General features: G+C 41.1%; 1 protein-coding gene across 5 annotated transcripts in view; it reads left to right on the top strand.

Annotated features, from left to right (window-relative positions):
- The first annotated feature begins 1122 nt into the window (after positions 1-1122).
- Positions 1123-17716, top strand: part of FSD1L (fibronectin type III and SPRY domain containing 1 like) — a 66509-nt gene continuing 49915 nt past the window's right edge. For 2 of the 5 annotated variants that reach the window (XM_055301972.1, XM_055301971.1), the window contains exons 1-3: positions 1123-1236; positions 8194-8290; positions 16883-16978. In XM_055301972.1, the coding sequence (XP_055157947.1) occupies positions 8234-8290; positions 16883-16978 (153 nt within the window). In that variant the 5' untranslated portion in view covers positions 1123-1236; positions 8194-8233. Of the gene's footprint in view, positions 1237-8193; positions 8306-15788; positions 15978-16882; positions 16979-17716 lie in introns of those variants that run through there. The other 3 variants (XM_055301974.1, XM_055301973.1, XM_055301975.1) reach the window with 3 other exon arrangements.

Genomic DNA, 17716 nt, shown 5'->3' with positions numbered 1-17716 from the left:
GCCTCTCCAGAGTCATTGAAATGGAGGATGAGGTTTTTCTGCTAGAGGAAGAACCTTCTCAAGCCTACCTCCCCTAGCTTTCTACAGTCTGCATGCGTGGTCAGGTCAGACTGAGGAGGTTCTAGCTCCCCACCATCAGTTATAATTTATTGGCCATTAACTCTGTACTGGGCACTTTTTTTTTTAACTTCAAAAATAGTTTAAAAATTATTAAAGGATAAAACTGACCCCTCCCCACCCCAACTCCCCCACTCTCCAGCCCTGTTCGTGCATTGTTCTCAGTACCGCTGTTGCAGAGCTCAGGTAGGCAGGTGCGGTTCTGCTCCCCCCACCCCTCACTGATGGACATCGCTGCTGAAGATGGCTGAGGAGAGGGATCTGGCTTCGAGGGTGGCTTTTCCACGCAACTGTGTGACTTTGGACAAGGTCCTGGACCTCTCTTGTACTGGGTACTTGCAATACGTTATTTTATCCTCAGAACGCCCTGCAAAGTCATCATTATTGCTCTTTTTTTAGGAAGGTGAAATAGCTCAGGGACAGCGACCTGCTCAGAATCCGGGAGGATGCCCAGGAGGGCTCTCTGGGAAAGGTCTGCTGGGCTCCGCGGTCTACTCCTGTCTCTGCCCCGTTCCTACAGGCCTTTCCGTGCTCCCACTACACCCCGCGCCCAGCCCTGTCCTTTTCGGTGGTCGGGGGGCCTGGTCTGGCCTGGGCAGCCGGTGTCAGGGGTGCTTCAGCGGCGAGCAGGATGCGGAGGGGGCTGGTTTATCTCAAGGGTCAGCGCTGTCCTTGCCCGGCCCTCCCCACGGGCCCGGCTGCGGGACGCCCAGTGGTCCGCTCCGAGGCCTGCAGCGATGGCGCGGGCTGGAGGGAGAAGGATGCGGGAAGGAAGGAGAGGCTCGGCCGCGGGCCCCGAGGGGCGAGGGCGCCCGGCTCTCCGCCCCTCCCGCCAGCCGCGGACCCCCCCCCCGCCCCACCCCGTCCCGCGGCAGCGCGCATGCGCCGGGCGCTCCGGCCCCTCCCCCCCGCGGGCCGCCCTTTCACCCTGGCAACCGCGGCGCGACGGCGGCGGCGCGCGGGCTGGGCGCGGACCGGGCGGGGCGGGGCGGGGCGGGGCGGCGCCGCGCCGGGGCAGCCGGAGGCTGAGGCGGCCGCGGGGCCGGTGTTGGCGTGTCCGACTCTTCGACGCGGCTTCGGGCCCAGCGGACAGAGCCCCCGGCCATGGACTCCCAGAAAGTGAGTGAGGGAGGGCGGCGCGGGGCCGCCGAGGTTGGGGGCGGGGAGGGTGGGGCGGGGGCCCGGGCCCGGGGGGCGGCGGCTCGGGCGAGGCTGCCGGCCCCGCTCCCTCCCTAGCCTCCCTAACCTCTCTCACCTCCCTCCCCAGCCTCCCTCCCCCCTCCCCAGCCTTCCCCCAGCCTCCCCCCCTAGCCTCCCTCCCCCCTCCCCAGCCTCCCCCCCTAGCCTCCCTCCCCCCTCCCCAGCCTCCCCCCAGCCTCCCTCCCCAGCCTCCCCCCCAGCCTCCCCCCCTAGCCTCCCTCCCCCCTCCCCAGCCTCCCCCCCAGCCTCCCTCCCCCCTCCCCAGCCTCCCCCCTAGCCTCCCTCCCCCTCCCCAGCCTCCCCCCCCAGCCTCCCTCCCTAACCTCCCTCCCTAACCTCCCTCCCCCGTGAGAGCAAAGCAGCGCCCGCCGGGCTGCGGAGACCTTGCCGGGTGCCCTAAGCTGGCCTTTGGCCCGGGCCCCGCTCCTGAGGGGGGGAGAAGGGAGCTGTCCCCATTTCCCTCAGTCATTTTCTGCGGCGCTCTAGGCCCCCTTTGATGCTCGAAGCTCCGCGTGCGGACGCGGGTTTATCCCTCCTCAGCGGGGTCCGCCTGCCGACGCCCAGGCCCCAGGCCGACGCTCCCCCCCCCCCACCCCGCCCACCCAGCCTTCTGTCTGTCTGCACCCTACGCAGTGCTGTGGGTCGGGAAGCAGCGCCCCGCGCCCCCCGCGCCCCCCGCGCCCCGCCGCCGCGTGACCAGTTCGGAAGCTGGTCTTGGTGTTTGGTGTTAGTTGAACCGGGAGAAGAGGCTTCGAGTTGGCAGCGGCCCCACACCCTCTCCGACCGGTGGGTCGCGGGTCACAGTTACCCTCGTGGTCGGCTGTGGCCTGTTGTAGACTTTCCGAACAAGTTAAGGAGAGGATATACAGAACCGGCCATTTCAATTATGAAAAAAAGAAAAAAGAAAGAAAGTTTGGAGATCACAGCCAATGTTTTGAATACAATTAGAGTTATTAATGTTGTCATAATCCCTGCATAGAAATCCTGTTCTCTTTGTTAGATGATAGCGGTTGAAGTACAGTACGGTATAGGAGGGGAACGCAAGTGTTATTAATAATGTAGCAGGGAAAAACAAGGGCAGAACCAACAGGCCATTCTTTTCTATTATTAGATGGAAAGCACTGGAAAAACTTTTTGGAACAGTATTTTCTCTAATTTTGCTTGCATTCACGACCCCAAGGAGCCCCGGGGGCACGGGAGGGTGGGTGGTGTAGTGATGTGTTTAAGCATTGACTATCACAGTATTTTACTGAAGTGCAATATGATTTGTGTGCGTGCATCTTGAGACTCAGTTGGGTAATAATACTCAGTTTTCATTTCCATGACTGGTAGACGTATGTAAAAAATGACATTTCGTGTTTTGAATATATCTATGTTTAAAACATCTCTGCCTAAATTTGTAAAAACATTTCACACCTTATTTGACTTTTTTAAAGTAAAGTCATGTGATAGCTGAGTGGGCGTTAGTTAGTTCAGGGCAAATGGAAGGCCAGAGGCTTGGGGTCCATTCTACTATTTACTAGCTCTGTGATATGAGCAGATCACTCTAACTGTGATCAATCTATTTCCTCATTTATGCAGTGGAAGTAAGAATATTTTACAGTTACTGTAAAAATCAAGTAAGGTAATTTATTTTGAAAACATAAAGTTTTAAAGTTTACAAAGACAAAGTACTAAAAATTCTCCATGTGTGGTAAATTATAATTTTAAAGAGTATTTTAATGTGGATTGTCATATTTTGCCAGGGCATGCATTATCACTTACTTTAATAACTCAAAGAGTGGGAAGTTGTGGCCCTTGCAGGGTCCTACAACTAGTCATAAGGCTAAGATTTGAACTTACTTGGTCTCATTCCAAATGGAGTTTTTGAGTAGCTACAAGTACCACATGCAGTTTCCGTAGAGGTAGTAGCAAAGAATTAGGTGTTCTTTGTGAGAACTTTGAAAATCAACCTCTCAACACTAGAATATGTGTTGAATGTCATTTCACCTGTTGGTATCAAATACTATTTCTAGAAAAAATAATATTTCCAATAAAAAAACTATTTGTCTTATAGCTTAAAATCTTAATGCTTATAACCAATTTATTATGAATTTGAGCATCTTTCTCATGAATTACTGCAGAATCCATTATATACCTCAACTGATAATAAACTGTGTATTTATTTCTCTCTATGTAAATAGTACACCCCTAGCATGCTTTTTCTTCCCTGTTATAGAACGTTACAATGAAAATAGGTACTTTAGTCATTGTAAGGGATGGTACTTTAGTCATTGTAAGGAAAATAGTAAGGTACTGCAAATGGCAAATGGTGAGGATGGCTTGAATATATACTTGATAGTAAGGCACTGGGATTTGGCCTTTAAATTATTAAGAGGGTGACTTTGGAGACAAGTCTTCAGTCCTACTACTATCAATGAGTTGAATGAGCTTGGGTAATTTTCTGTGTGTCTCTATCATCTGTAGAATAGAGATAACAATTATACTTACCTCATTATTATGGGTTATTGTGAGGATCATGTTAATTTTTAAAAATCCTTGGTGCCTAGCGCACTTAAGTACTGCTGGCTGTTGTTATGAATTTCATAATCCCAACTTGAAAATAACTTTCTCCTTTTGTTGATAATTTGTATAACTATTTTTTTCTAATCCAGCCTACCAATTTTTAACCTTTGTTCTTAAGTTTTAAAACATGTTTTCTGTTTTTATATCTGTAATAAGTGATTTCAAATGATGGTGTCAAAGAAGAGTTGTTGAATTCTAATTGAAAGAGGATTCGGAGTTCTGACTCATGCAGTCTGACAATAGGGGTTAAGTTAACTGGACAGTCTTACAGAAGCTGGATGGTGGCTAGTCAGCAGATGGATTAGCTTGACCAGCTGCTTTTTTGTCTGTGAAAATAACTTGGACTTCAGTGTTGTGTTAGCAACAGATGCTCTATTTGAGTAGAGGAAGAAAACATAATTGCCTTGGGTACGTAAGGCATACTGTTGGATACAGAAAACTACAGTATTCTCTCTTAGAAATAAACAGAAGAATTTTGTTTATATCCAGTTTCTGGGACACTTTTGCCAACAGGATGTGTTACAGATAGGTGGCTTTGTTCAATACCCAAACCTTTTGATTATGTCCTTAAGTGGTTTTAAGATAAAATCCCAAAGGTTTCCATACCTGATTAAATACATACGTTCAAAGAAACCAATGAAACAAAAGACATTTACACCTTTCTACAATCTTGGCCCTTAGAATTTGATAGTTTAAGGTTTTGCACAGGACATCATTTGTATTCATAGGGATTGCTGTTTCTAGGAAAGGTACATGCTGTAGGAATAGTAAAGGTGGAGCCCAGAAGAAGGATGGTGCTAAGAGCATATTTTTGGGGGGAGACATGCTCCCTAGCCTCCCTCCCTAACCTCCCTAATCTCCCTTCCTAGCCTCCCTAACCTCCCTCCCTAGGCCTCCCTCACTCCCTAGCCTTCCTCCCTAATTTCTCCCAGGATGGTGCTAAGAGCATACTTTTTGGGGGAGGGTTTGTTTTTTTGGTGGATTTCCCTGCCTTTTCCTGCATATTCTTTACTTTCTACTTAGAAAGTGGTAGTGACTCAAGACTGGACACATGAAGATTGGGTGAACACATGAACTGAATAGGATTGGTTTTAAAGCATGACAAGCCGTAGCAAGTAGCTGTCTGCATGTGGCTTCCTTATCCCTCCTCTACCTCTAGAGTTTCCTCCTCTACCCTGGTATTCATTCTTTTCCTTCATTGTACCTTAGCAATTCAGAGACCTCCACCATATCCATATAACCAGCCATTTCATGTTCAGAAATTACTTCCTTTTCTCAGTCAAGAAAATATTATTCCCTGAAGAAAGGAAAGAAAAATAAAATTTGAGTATTGTTCTGCATCCAGTGTTGTGTTAGATTGCTTTACACTTTCATGATAGCTCTTATTCCTGTTGCACATCTATATGGAAAGCCAAACTCAGAGGCTGACTTGTTCAAAGTTGCACAGCTAGCAAGTGATAGTCTAGATTCAAACCTGGTTTTCACAGCCCAAGCTTTTTTCATTACCACCCTTCTTTACTGAATCTTTTGTCTTTAATGTGATATGATTAATTAAAATTTAAGTTGTTATTAGGAACAAATTCCTATAAATAGAGTTTTTTAAAAAGGATTTTAGAGGCACCTGGGTGGCCCAGTCATTGAGTGGCTGCAGACTCAGTGGGGAGTCAGCTTCTTCCTTTGCCCCTCCCCCTGCTCCTGCTCAGTCGCTCTCTCTCAAATAAATAAAATTAAAGTATTTATTTTTTATTTATTTGAGAGAAAGAGAGAGAGAGCACGAGCAGCGGGAGGGGCAGAGGGAAAAGGCAAAACAGAGAGCTCCCACTGAGAAGGGAGCCTTGACCTTGGGCTGGATCCCAGGACCAAGACCTGAGCCGAAGGCAGGCGTTTAGCTAACTTTAGCCATCCAGGTGCCACCATAAAGTAGTTTTTTTAAAGAAGCTAATTAAATCTAGTGAGAATCGTTGATAGAAAGAGTAGAACATGATTTTTTAAATGATTTTATTTATTTATTCATGAGAGACACACACACACACAGAGAGGCAGAGACACAGGCAGAGGGAGAAGCAGGCTCCATGCAGGACGCCCGATGTGGGACTGGATCCTGGGACTCTAGGATCACGCCCTGCACCAAAGGTGTGCCAAACCGCTGAGCCACCCAGGCATCCCTAGGACATGATTTATATAAAACTCTGGAATTTGGTCTCTCTTGATGCCCTGTATACAATCATTATTTTTCGTGTGTGTGTGTGTGTGTGTGTGTGTGTGTGTGTGTGTAGGTGTGTGTATCCTCTCTCTCTAGCTCTTCTTTTTTGAGGGAATGTCTTAGCTTTCTAAAGTAGAGCTGTGAACAGGAAGTGGAGTTTTATGTATCCTACCCAAATGCAACCACAGTTATTCCCAGGGAATGGATCAAAGTAATCTGGGATGTACAGGCATGAGGAACCCTTTTCAAAGGACCATACTGACATACTCTTGATCACTATATTTAAATACAGATTTATTCATTTTTTATTGAACTTGGAAGTTTTAAAAAATTGGAAATACAATTGACCCTTGAACAGCACAGGGGTTAGGGGTGCTGACATGCCCCTGATTCAGTTGGAAATATATATGCATATAACTTTTGACTCCCCCAAAACTTAACTACAGATAGCCTGCTGTTGACTGAAACAGTAAACTGGAAGCCTATGGATAACATAAACAGTCATTGAGCATATATTTTGTATGTTATATGTACCATATACTCTATTCTTACAGTATATGGTACATTAAGCTAGAGCTTATGGTACAGTAAGCTAGTGCAAAGAAAATGTTAAGAAAATTATAAGAAAGGGAAAATATATTTACAGTACTGAACTGAAAAAAGTCCATTTATAAGTGCACTGGCACAGTTCCAACCCAGGCAATTCAAGGGTCAATGGTGAAGCAGATTTTTTTAAAAAAATGTTCATTTTAATACAGTGCTTCTTTGCAATGCCTGGCTGAATGTAAACAGGATTAAGCATGCAGTAAACACATACTGAGTGTTTGCCATGATGATAGGTAATCCACTCTAAGCTACGGTGGACAGTATTTTAAAGTAGGTAGATTTTGTCTCCAGCTTTCTTTTTTTGACACTCTTCTCAGCCACAGGGTTCTGGTAGAATCTGGTTTTAGTTATTGATACTTATTGATTGATAGCTAATTATATTTTTAGCTAATTTATATAACTAGGAGTTAGCACAGCCAGTCTATGCACTTTTGTTACATTATAATTAATACAAACTTATTGTAGGAAAATAGGAAATACAGATAAATGAAAATAAAATGAAAAATCACCCAAATCCTGCCACTCATGGATAACCTGTTTTAGCATTTGTATGTATTGCATTCCAGTTTTTAAATGTATATAGAACTTAGACTATGGTATCATGTATGGCAATACTGTTTTCTAATTTGCCTTTCAATTAATACATTATAAATCTTTTACCATGTTAATATTCTACAGCACTTAATTCAGAATTCTTTTGTATGGCTGTATATTACTTGATTTTTAATCAGTACTCTTTATTGTATGTTTATGTTGGTCCCAACCTTCTTGTGTTATAAATAACACTGAGACAAATATCTTATAGTCAAGTCTCTGTTTATACCTTTAGTTATTTACTTAGAATAAATCTATTTATTTATTTATTTATTTACTTACTTTTTTTTTTTAAAGATTTTATTTATTTATTCATGAGAGACACAGAGAGAGAGAGGCAGAGACACAGGCAGAGGAAGAAGCAGGCTCCATGCAGGGAGTCCGACGTGGGACTTGATCCCGGGTCCCCAGGATGATCAGGCCCTGGGCTGAAGGCGGCGCTAAACCATTGAGCCACCTGGGCTGCCCTATTCATTTACTTTTAAAAAGATTTTATTTATTCATGAGAGAGAGAGAGAGAGAGGCATAAACACAGGCAGAGGGAGAAGCAGGCTCCATGCAGGGAGCCCAAAGTGGGACTCAATCTTGGAACTCTAGGATCATGTCCTGGGCCATAGGCAGGCGCTAAACTGCTGAGCCACCCAGGCGTCCCAACTTAGAATAAATTTAGTAGAAATGGAATTACTGAGTCAATCTGTCTAAAGTTTTAAAAATCTTTTGGTAAATATTGCCATGTTGCCCTTGAGAAGGGTTGTTCTGCTTCTCCCTCTGCCTGTGTCTGTGCCCCTCTCTCTCTCTGTCTCTTGTGAATAAATAAAATCTTAAAAAAAAAAAAAAGAGACAAGCGTTGTTAGTTTGTATTGCCACCAGCAGAACCTGAGTGTACCCTGTCTTCATTCCCTTTGCAGCTCCCTCAGATGGTGGGACCTCTGGTTTCTCTGGCTGAATATGAGCTTCCTAGACTTCACTGAATGGAACAGCCAATTCAGAGGTCACTGTGCAAGGGTAAAGCTTCTTTAGGTTGTAATTCATTATATTTCTTCAAATCCTAGGTGAGAGAGTACCTCTTCTGTCCTCATATCTTCCAGCTGGGTTCAGGGTTGAAAGGCAGCATTTCCCACCAGGTCTTTTATTAGATTTTTTTCTGTGGATCACCTCAGTTGCCTCTGTAAACAGGTGGTGTTCCTAACTGTTTCACTGATAAAAGAGGGCATGGCTTTCTACCAGTTATGATCAGATTCCTGAATTCCTCAGCAATATATAATTCTCCTTTTTCAGTTCTTCATATAACATCTGAGCATAATACTCTTATTTGTGTTGCCAGAGCTATGGTCAGCTGGTGAGATTCTGATTGTCTAGATTACCAGCTGGATAGAACTTTCTGGATTTCAGTTCTTGTTACCTAATTCAAAGGAAAAGTCTATGGTGTGGTGTGATGCAAGTGGTATCATTTCTGGTGGCATAAGGATGTTTTCCAGAAATGCTATATCCTGATTTCATTGATCCCTTTACTCTAATTGCAGGAACACTATGCTTGTTATGTACAGTCCATGGCAGTGTAAGCAGCCTAGGGTACTATGAAAATAGAGGCAGCTTCCTAGATTTGGATTGTGACTGCCACTTGATAGCTATGTGATGTAAGAAAATTTCTTTTTTTTTCTATTTCTAATTTTTTGTAAGAGAATTTCTTCTCTTACTTTCCTTTTCTTGAGCCGTTAAATGCAAAGACTGATAACGCTTTTTAAAAATCTATTATGTTTAGCATAGCATCTGGCACACTTTCTATGTGCTTAGTGAATACTACTGAAATGGCCATAAGAATAGTTTGACCTTCTTAAATTGTAGATTGATTAGTGATATTTGCAGTGATTCTAGATTTGTGTATTTTGATGGTCTGGAATACTAATGTAGAATTTGAATCAGAGATCTTGTCAGTGTGAGTAGATGCTGGTCGGAAATTTATATATCAGGGTGTTTCTCTAATTATGACTGCTTGGTCATTGAGGTCCTCAAATTCAGACTAGCATATAAATCTGGGTATAATGAATTTCTGCCACTGGTTCTAAGAATAGGAGGTTTCTGCTACGTAATTTCAGGAACTTACCGCACTGGATAGTTTCTAAGTAAGTAATCCAACTTGGCAGAGTTTTTGTTGGATGTAGCAGAATTAACACTCAATATTTGAATTTGGCATCTTCACATATATTAAGCTAAAACGAGTAGAACCGTGCCCTTTCAAATGTTGAAAGTCATTATGTTCTCAGGCTTAATAAGATGCCTGTAGTAAGAATAGCTGTTTTTGTTCCTCTTGTATCTGGCAGGGTGGTATATGTTACAATCTGCTAATCAGCTCCAGTTTTTACAGTCTTGAAGTAAAATCTTAGTCTTTTTGGTGCCCTTAGATACTCTTTTAATTTACCTCTCATCTTTATTTTCAGGTAATAGTGTAATAATTAAGAGCACAGAGTTAGGAGTGAGACTGCCTTAATTTGAATCCAGGCTCTGCCACATGTTAGCATGGAGGTCCTGAGCAAACTATTATTTAACCTCTCTATATCTCAGCTTCCAAATTGGAAAATGGGGATAATATTAGTGTCCTACTTCATAGGATTCTTGAGAGGGTTAAATGAATTAATATATGTAAAGAGCTTAAAATGGTGCTATACTTAAGAGTATAAAAGTGTTATTTTGCGGAAGAGACTGTTGATTGTGCCTTTACTTCACGATTGTGACTATCAGCATAATATTAAGCTATGCTTCTTTGAAGAAGATACCTCATGCCTTGCACATCTCAGCATCCTAAATTTTTGATCCATTCCATGGGAATGATTGCAATTGTGCTTGGAGAGGTATATAGCCCCCCTCCCTTTTTTTTGTGTTTGTTAGCATAGCACTTATCTGAGCCAGTTTCCCTTGTCAGGTAATTGAGAGGCTTAATCCTGATATAGTAGATTTTTGAGGTCCTGGTAACTGTGGTTCTTGACCAAAGGATAATGGCTGAGATTGCCTGTGCACACTTCTTTTAGAGATATATGCCCTATGTATTTTATTGTGATCCAGCAAATTTGGTATTTGGCGAAGCACATCTTCAGACCTGTATCACCTAGAACTTTAGTCATGGCCACCTGAAGTCTCCTAATATAATTATATTGAAAGGTAATGGGAGACTTGAGGTCTGAGGTGAAATCTGAGATCCTTGTAGGCATCCTTTCACATTGGTAGAATCCGACAGAGCAGGTGCCGTCTATCATCAGGTTTTGATAATAATTGACGCAAATGTATTCTACAATAAGTCCATTCCATAAATACCTTTTTGGAACTTATCTTAATGATGGAACTTTTTTTTAACAATACGTTGTGTATACATTTTCGAACAGTGTTTATAGGCAGAAGAACTGATAGGTGTGAAGGTTCCCAGGTGGGAAACAAGGCATATTAGAGAAACTCACAGCAGGCTGCTGTAGCTGGAATGTAGCAAGAAAGAGGAAGTCTGGTGTGAGCTGAAGCAGGAGAGGTTGGCACCGGGAAGATCATGGAGGGGTTTACAGATTATATAAGGTCATGTTAACATCATGTTAAAAGATTTACAGGGTTTTTAAAAAGATTTTATTTATTTATTCATGAGAGACACACACAGAGGCAGAGACATAGGCAAAGGGAGAAGCAGACTCCATGCAGGGAGCCCAACATGGGACTCAATCTCCGGATCATGCCCTGAGCCAAAGGCAGACACTCAAACACTGAGCCACCCAGATGTCCCAAGACTTTCAGTTTTATCCAAGGAAGCCGTTGAAGACTAAATTAAGCAGGAAGAGTGATGCTATCATATTATTCTCGCTGCAGTATTCAGAACTGATTGTTGGGGAGAAAAAAATGGATCACAAGCTAGTTAAGTTTCACAAGAGTATAAGTTGAAATATGTTACTGACTTATGCTAAGGTAGTAGTATTAATTACAGAACTACTTAAGAGGTAAAATCCACAGGACTTGGTGACTACATGTAGAGCACAAATGAGAGGAGGGGGATGTAATGATGATGGCAGCCTAGGTTTCTGATTTTGCAGCTAGCACCACCATTGCAGAGATAGAACACTAGAAAAGGGCTTAGGTTTAGTGGGGGACATTATGACACGTTGAGTTTTGAAGTGCTTATGAGACATCCAGATGGAGATTCTAAGTAAGCAGTTGTATGAAGATGATCTGGGGCTCAGAGAAGAGGCTCTGCATCTACTGGTGCACTGATTGTGCACAGCTTACGTTACATTCATTGAGACTTTTGGCTTTGTGCTTCCTCTTCAACTTCTTTATCAATTACTGCGTCTCCATTTTAAAAGCTATTGATTAATTGTGGAGGCCCTAAAGGGATAAAGTGGGGTAGAAAACTCAAAAGATTATGGTATCTTTTAATTCTTTTCTCTTTCTCTAAGTTTCTGAATATAGATATCCTGCCCTGGCATGTTGCCTGTCATATTTAGAAAACACTTTAACAAATTTATACTGGATTTGGAACATATTTAGCTAGTCTCCTGTTGTATGCCTATTATATTAGGCACACACTATCGCTGTATACACCTTTCTTCTGACTCTTACTACCTACAGAAAACTTTATCCTCACCTCATATCACATACACAAGATAGAGTTGAGTTTCAGAACTCAGTTCATGTAATCCTTATCCTTTAGTTTTTATAAGTTTTGGTATTGGTGGTGGTACTTAAAATTTTTGGTGACTTGTATTTGTTTTCCAGTTCTACTCAGTCCCAAGTTCCTTAGTTCTTTCTGTCTTCATGCCATTTTCACCCTTAGTCTAGCCAGTCCCTGTTCTTGTGAGGACCAGAATGATTGAAGCCTTGGTCCCCTTGATTATTTATTTCTCATCCCTTCCTGATGAACTTTGACTATAGGAGAATACTAAATGTGAGTTCTTGATTACAGTCTTGCATTTGCTCATTCTCTCCAGATTAAAGGGAAAGTGGCTTCAGAGCTTCTGGAGCTCTTCAGCAGTCTATTCTTGGAGAACTTTCATGATACATCCCTTTTTTCTTAGAAAAGCTTAGAGTTGGGACGCTTGGGTGGCTCAGTGGTTGAGCATCTGCCCTAAGCTCAGGGCATGATCCTTGGTTGGGGGATTGAGTCCCACATTGGGCTCCCTGGAGGGAGCCTGCTTCTCCCTCTGCCTGTGTCTCTGCCTTTCTCTCTGTGTTTCTTATAAATAAATAAATAAAAAAAACTTTAAAAAAAAGAAAAGAAAAAAGCTTAGGATAGAGGCAGCTCATTATCTGTATTAGCTACCAAGGTCGCATTGGTTGCTTTGGGTTCTCTTATTCACCTGGATGATTGTTTTTTCGGGTTTTTTTTTTCTTCTTCTTATTTTTAAGATTTTATTTATTTGAGAGAGTGAGAGAAAGAACAAGTGTAGGGAAGGTCAGAGGGAGAGGGAGAAGCAGATTGTCCAGTGAGCAGGGAGTCCCATGTGGGGCTTGATCCCAGGACCTTGAGATCATGACCTGAACTGAAGGCAGAAAGCAGGCACTTAACTGACTGAGCTACCCAGGTGCCCCACTGCAGCCATGTTTTCTAATGCATTTGGTAGCTGTTAAAATACAGGTCACCTTAAATGCTGAGTCTCCAAAGCCCTTTACAGCTGGCTTGTCCATTCATACAGCATCTCAGTGGTGTACATTATAGCAAAGGCTCTGAAGCTCTCCCTACCTAGAGATTGGAGTAATACCACCCCCCCCCCCCAGAGAATTTCAGACTTCAGTCTTTGTTACTTTGGCAGTAAGGTAAGCTGCCTTTCTCAGGATGTGGGCCCTTTGTTTAGGGGTCCCGTGGTAGACCCTAATTCTGTACTGGAACTCCCACTGAAGTGCAAAATGTGAGCCACAAAGCATTTTCTCTTCAAAGAATGAGATGATGTTTCCCTGAAATACTATATCACACTTTAGAGACCTTTCCTTCCCAACTACTTTCTGGGGGAGTGTGATATTTTTAAAGCTTTAGGTAATTCATTTAGAATACCATTACCCCCAAAGCTTTAACACATAGATCAGAGGATTTCTTTCCAGAAATTGCTATTAACTCTTCATGGGCCAACACAAATTGAGAAAGATGACTTTTCATTTTCTGGTAATGGCAGAGTTTTGAATTAATTAAAAAGGAATAGTCTTTACCATTAGATTTTTTTATGGTCTTTACCATAAGATTACTGTAATCTCACAGTATTATGTCTTGGAGGTATGGAGTAGTACCATACACAAAGGACAGCATTATCCTGATGATTCTTTAAGTTCATATAACTTACATGTGAGGTGTCTTCAGGTGCAGCTTTGTTTTTGTCTTATGTGGACATTTAAGTTTTTTCCAACTAAAGTAAATAAGCAGTATAAGTTTTATAGGAGAGAGGAGTGTCTTTCTCTTGTTATGTATGTTTTTAGAGGGATCCCAAAAGGAGAGCTGCTTATGCATTTTTTGTTTGTTTTGAGAGATGGTAGTGTTATAATATTATTTTTCCATTTCTAAAGGTAATGTTTATATAAATAAAAAATGAGAAATTGGTGAAATTCTAGTAAAGGAATTTGGTTGTAACATTGTAGCATTTTAGTTTATGTTCAAATACAGCTATTATAATTCAGTTATATATTCAGTTAATAGCAGGGAGCATTAAAACGAGGTTTCTAATTAAAATGTTTGGAGCTTAGAGGTTACCTGGTTGGGACAAATAGTCTTCAGCTGTCTCCAAAGAATTTTTGCTGCAGAATTCCCCAAATACACAGTTTTCTATTTAACTCAGACAAAAATATGAAAAGCTGTTTTGTACTAGGGAAATTTTTTGGGCTTTGTGGGCTTTTGTTGTTGTTGTTCTGAATTAGATCTGCCTTTTTTATGTATCAGTGCCTCACAGGTTCTTTGGTGAAATTTCTTTGTTTTTATTGGACTCATATATATATATATATATATATATATATATATATATGTGATTGAAATTTTGTTTTTGAGTTGAATTCATTGAGTCTAACTCCTCCTTTTCATGGGATAAAATCTCTTCTAGGAAGACTCATCTTTACCTTGAAGTTCATGAGTATGCTTAGCACTGGACAGAGCTTAACCTCCACCAGTGATTCTTTACTATGTAAATTCTAAGTTTTGTATGTCATGAAGAAGCTTAGCAAACCAAAATTTAAAAAGAATATATAGTTTATTATATGAATATTTCATATGATAGGCAAATTGGCTAGACTTAGAAACAGTATTCTAAAGTGGTAAACAGCATGGACTTTGTAAACAGACTGAGCATAATTTTTTACCCTACTAGCAGTTACTACCATTTTATCATCTGTACAGTTTGGATGTAGCCCTGCCATTAGGAGAGATAAAGGAGGAGGCAGCTATAGTCCATTTACCAAAAAGAGCTCAGTCTCTTTTTTATTTTTTAAATATTTACTTATTTATTTGAGAGAGAGAGCGCACGCGCACAAGAGCAAGAGGGAGGAGCAGAGGGAGAGAGAGAATCCCAAGCAGACTACCCGCTGAGCCTGACCCAGGCTTCATCTCACAATCCAAGATCATGACTGGACCCTCAACTGACTGAACTACCCAAAGGCCCCAGAAAGAGCCCAGTCTTCATTGAAGCTTACTCTACACATTCCAATGATTATGCAGAACCATTACTACTCTTCCATTGTTTTTTTTAATATTTATTTGAGAGAGAGAGTGAGAGAGAAAGAGAGCACGACTGTGTGTGTGGGGAGGGAATAAAAGGAGAGGGAGAAGCAGACTCCCTGCTGAGCAGGGAGCCCAATGTGGGGCTCGATCCCAGGACCCTGAGATGACAACCTGAGCTGGAGGCAGATGCCTAACTCCCTGAGCCACCTAGGCGCCCCTTCCATTGTGTTTTAAAAAAAATATATATATATATATATCTCCTACCTTGGATGAATAATTGGAAGCCTCTTAAGACCTCTGCCCTCTTTTTTCTATTATCTCTGTACTACCATTCTTGCCCTTACAACTGTACTCACCTCTGCCCCAAATCCTGGCTTCATACTGCCCCTCTGCTGGTTGTTTTTGTATTAAAATCTTGGTGCACCTATTTCTGGAAAGAACACTAACAGGATAAACAGCTAACTCTTGGTATTGATCTTCTGTCATAGCATAATTTCATTGTATTTTATACTAAAATACTACCAACTGTGAGAATGGGAAAAATAGTATAAGTAAATGAATATATATAACACAGAACCCTGAGCAGCCTCAAGGATGAGGATAATAACCTCCTTATCTTCAGGGATTCTTGTGAAAATTGAGAACTATTACGATTATTTTTAATTTTTCCTACTATAATGCCTTATGAGCATTTATATGAAATACTATCTCTTTATCAGTTTATTTCCAGAGCTCTTTAGATATAGCCCTTTACTGATATCTGGTTATATATTGAGGAGAACCTTTATCACAAAATCTTATATGATATTATTAAAATATTTATATTTCTGGTACTTACAGAAACAAGACTTGTGCTTCTGGGAAAATTATAAAGTAAAAATACTTGCATTTGATTCTTACTGAGAATACAAGTACCTTGTTTGGATTTTGCTCTTACTACCCATGAAGAGTTACTGAACAGCTAGACCTATGCTGTCCAGTATGACAGCACTTGTCACATATGGCTAGAGAACGTGAAGATAATTAAAGGTAAAAACAGTAAACTCAGTTCCTCAGTTCTGTCTACATTTCAAGAGCTCATTAGCTTCATATAGCTATTGACTACCATATTGGACAGCACATGTATAGGCTACGTGTATCATAGCAGAAAACTTAATTGTATAGTATTGAACTGGAGAGTATGAGAAGATTAAATAACCAAGTATTTTATTTAAATAGAATTATCAAAAAGTCTTTTGAGGTAGGGCACCTGAGTAGCTCATTGGTTGAGCATCTGCCTTGGGCTGGGATAGTGATCCTGGGATCTTGGGATCAGGTCCTGCATCGGGCTCCCCACGGGGAGCCTGCTTCTCCCTCTGCCTATGTCTCTGCCTCTCTCTCTCTCTCTCATGGATAAATAAATAAATCTTAAAAATCTGAAATACTTGCTATTAAAATTACTTAACTCTTTAATTATGGTTTTATAGCATCTGTAAATACTGCAATGAATATTGTAATTTTAGCTACAAATTTATCTACTTTGCTATTTGTTTATTTTTATAAATAAAATGTCAACTTTTACTGCTCTTTAAAAAATTCTTCATATCTTAATATTGTATTAGGAAGTTCCATTTGTTTTTGCAGCATTTAAGGATTTGGTTTTATTCCTTACCTCTGGCCCTATTACCTAAAATAATACTATTGGCATTAAATTATATTGATTATCTTCAATATGAAAGGTATGGTGGTGATTAAGTTGTACACCAGGAATAAGAAGTTTTAAAACAGTACATGCATATCCCATCTTTTGTAATTATAGGCCTTTGGAAATTTGATAATGAGAAATTTTACATTTCTCCTCTTATATGGTTTGTTGAGAGAATTGTTATGCTTAATACTTTTATTAAAATATCATGATGTTAAGTTTTTGTTTGTTTCATTTGTTTTAATCCTAGGAAGCTCTACAAAGGATCATTTCAACTCTGGCAAATAAAAATGATGAAATTCAGAACTTTATTGATACACTAAATCAAACACTAAAAGGAGTACAGGTATGAATCTTTTTAAAAATGTGTAAAAAATGTGTAATATGTTGCAAGGAATGATGTTGGGTCAAATCAGAAGCATGAATATACTACATCAACTCTAGATTATAAATTAAGGTGAGAGCATGGTTTTTATTTATTTTTTATTTATTTTTAAATTTTTTAAATTTATTTATGATAGTCACAGAGAGAGAGAGAGAGAGGCAGAGACACAGGCAGAGGGAGAAGCAGGCTCCATGCACCGGGAGCCTGACGTGGGATTTGATCCTAGGTCTCCAGGATCGCGCCCTGGGCCAAAGGCAGGCGCTAAACCGCTGCGCCACCCAGGGATCCCGAGAGCATGGTTTTTAAATGCAGATAAAGAAAAATGTTTTCCTTACTATTTTTGTATTCTCTATGGAAAGATCAAATAGTAGGGGAAGAAGAAAACTCTGGAGTAGTAGTTGGTAGGGAATATTACAGTGCTTTCTTTTGACCCTTTCCATTATAGATAATTGTTTTATAATTCCAATTAAGAGCAAATTACATGTTTTCAGAGTAGTGGGAAGCTAACCATTTCTTTTACAGTAAATAGTGGAAGGAAAATGTGGCTGGTAAGAGGTCTGCTTGCAGAACTGGAAGAAAGTTAAACTTTTAAAAATAACGTGCCTAATGAGGAAGAGAAATATTTAAGGAAATGGTTCCAGGTTTGGGCAGATAATCCATATAGTATGTAATCAAATGTGGATGAATGTGCCTTAATGA

Source organism: Nyctereutes procyonoides, unplaced genomic scaffold (genome assembly GCF_905146905.1).
Source record: "Nyctereutes procyonoides isolate TBG_1078 unplaced genomic scaffold, NYPRO_anot_genome, whole genome shotgun sequence".
NCBI lineage: Eukaryota > Metazoa > Chordata > Mammalia > Carnivora > Canidae > Nyctereutes > Nyctereutes procyonoides.
Note: the sequence above shows the minus strand (reverse complement) of the source record. Positions and strands in the feature narration are given on the sequence as shown.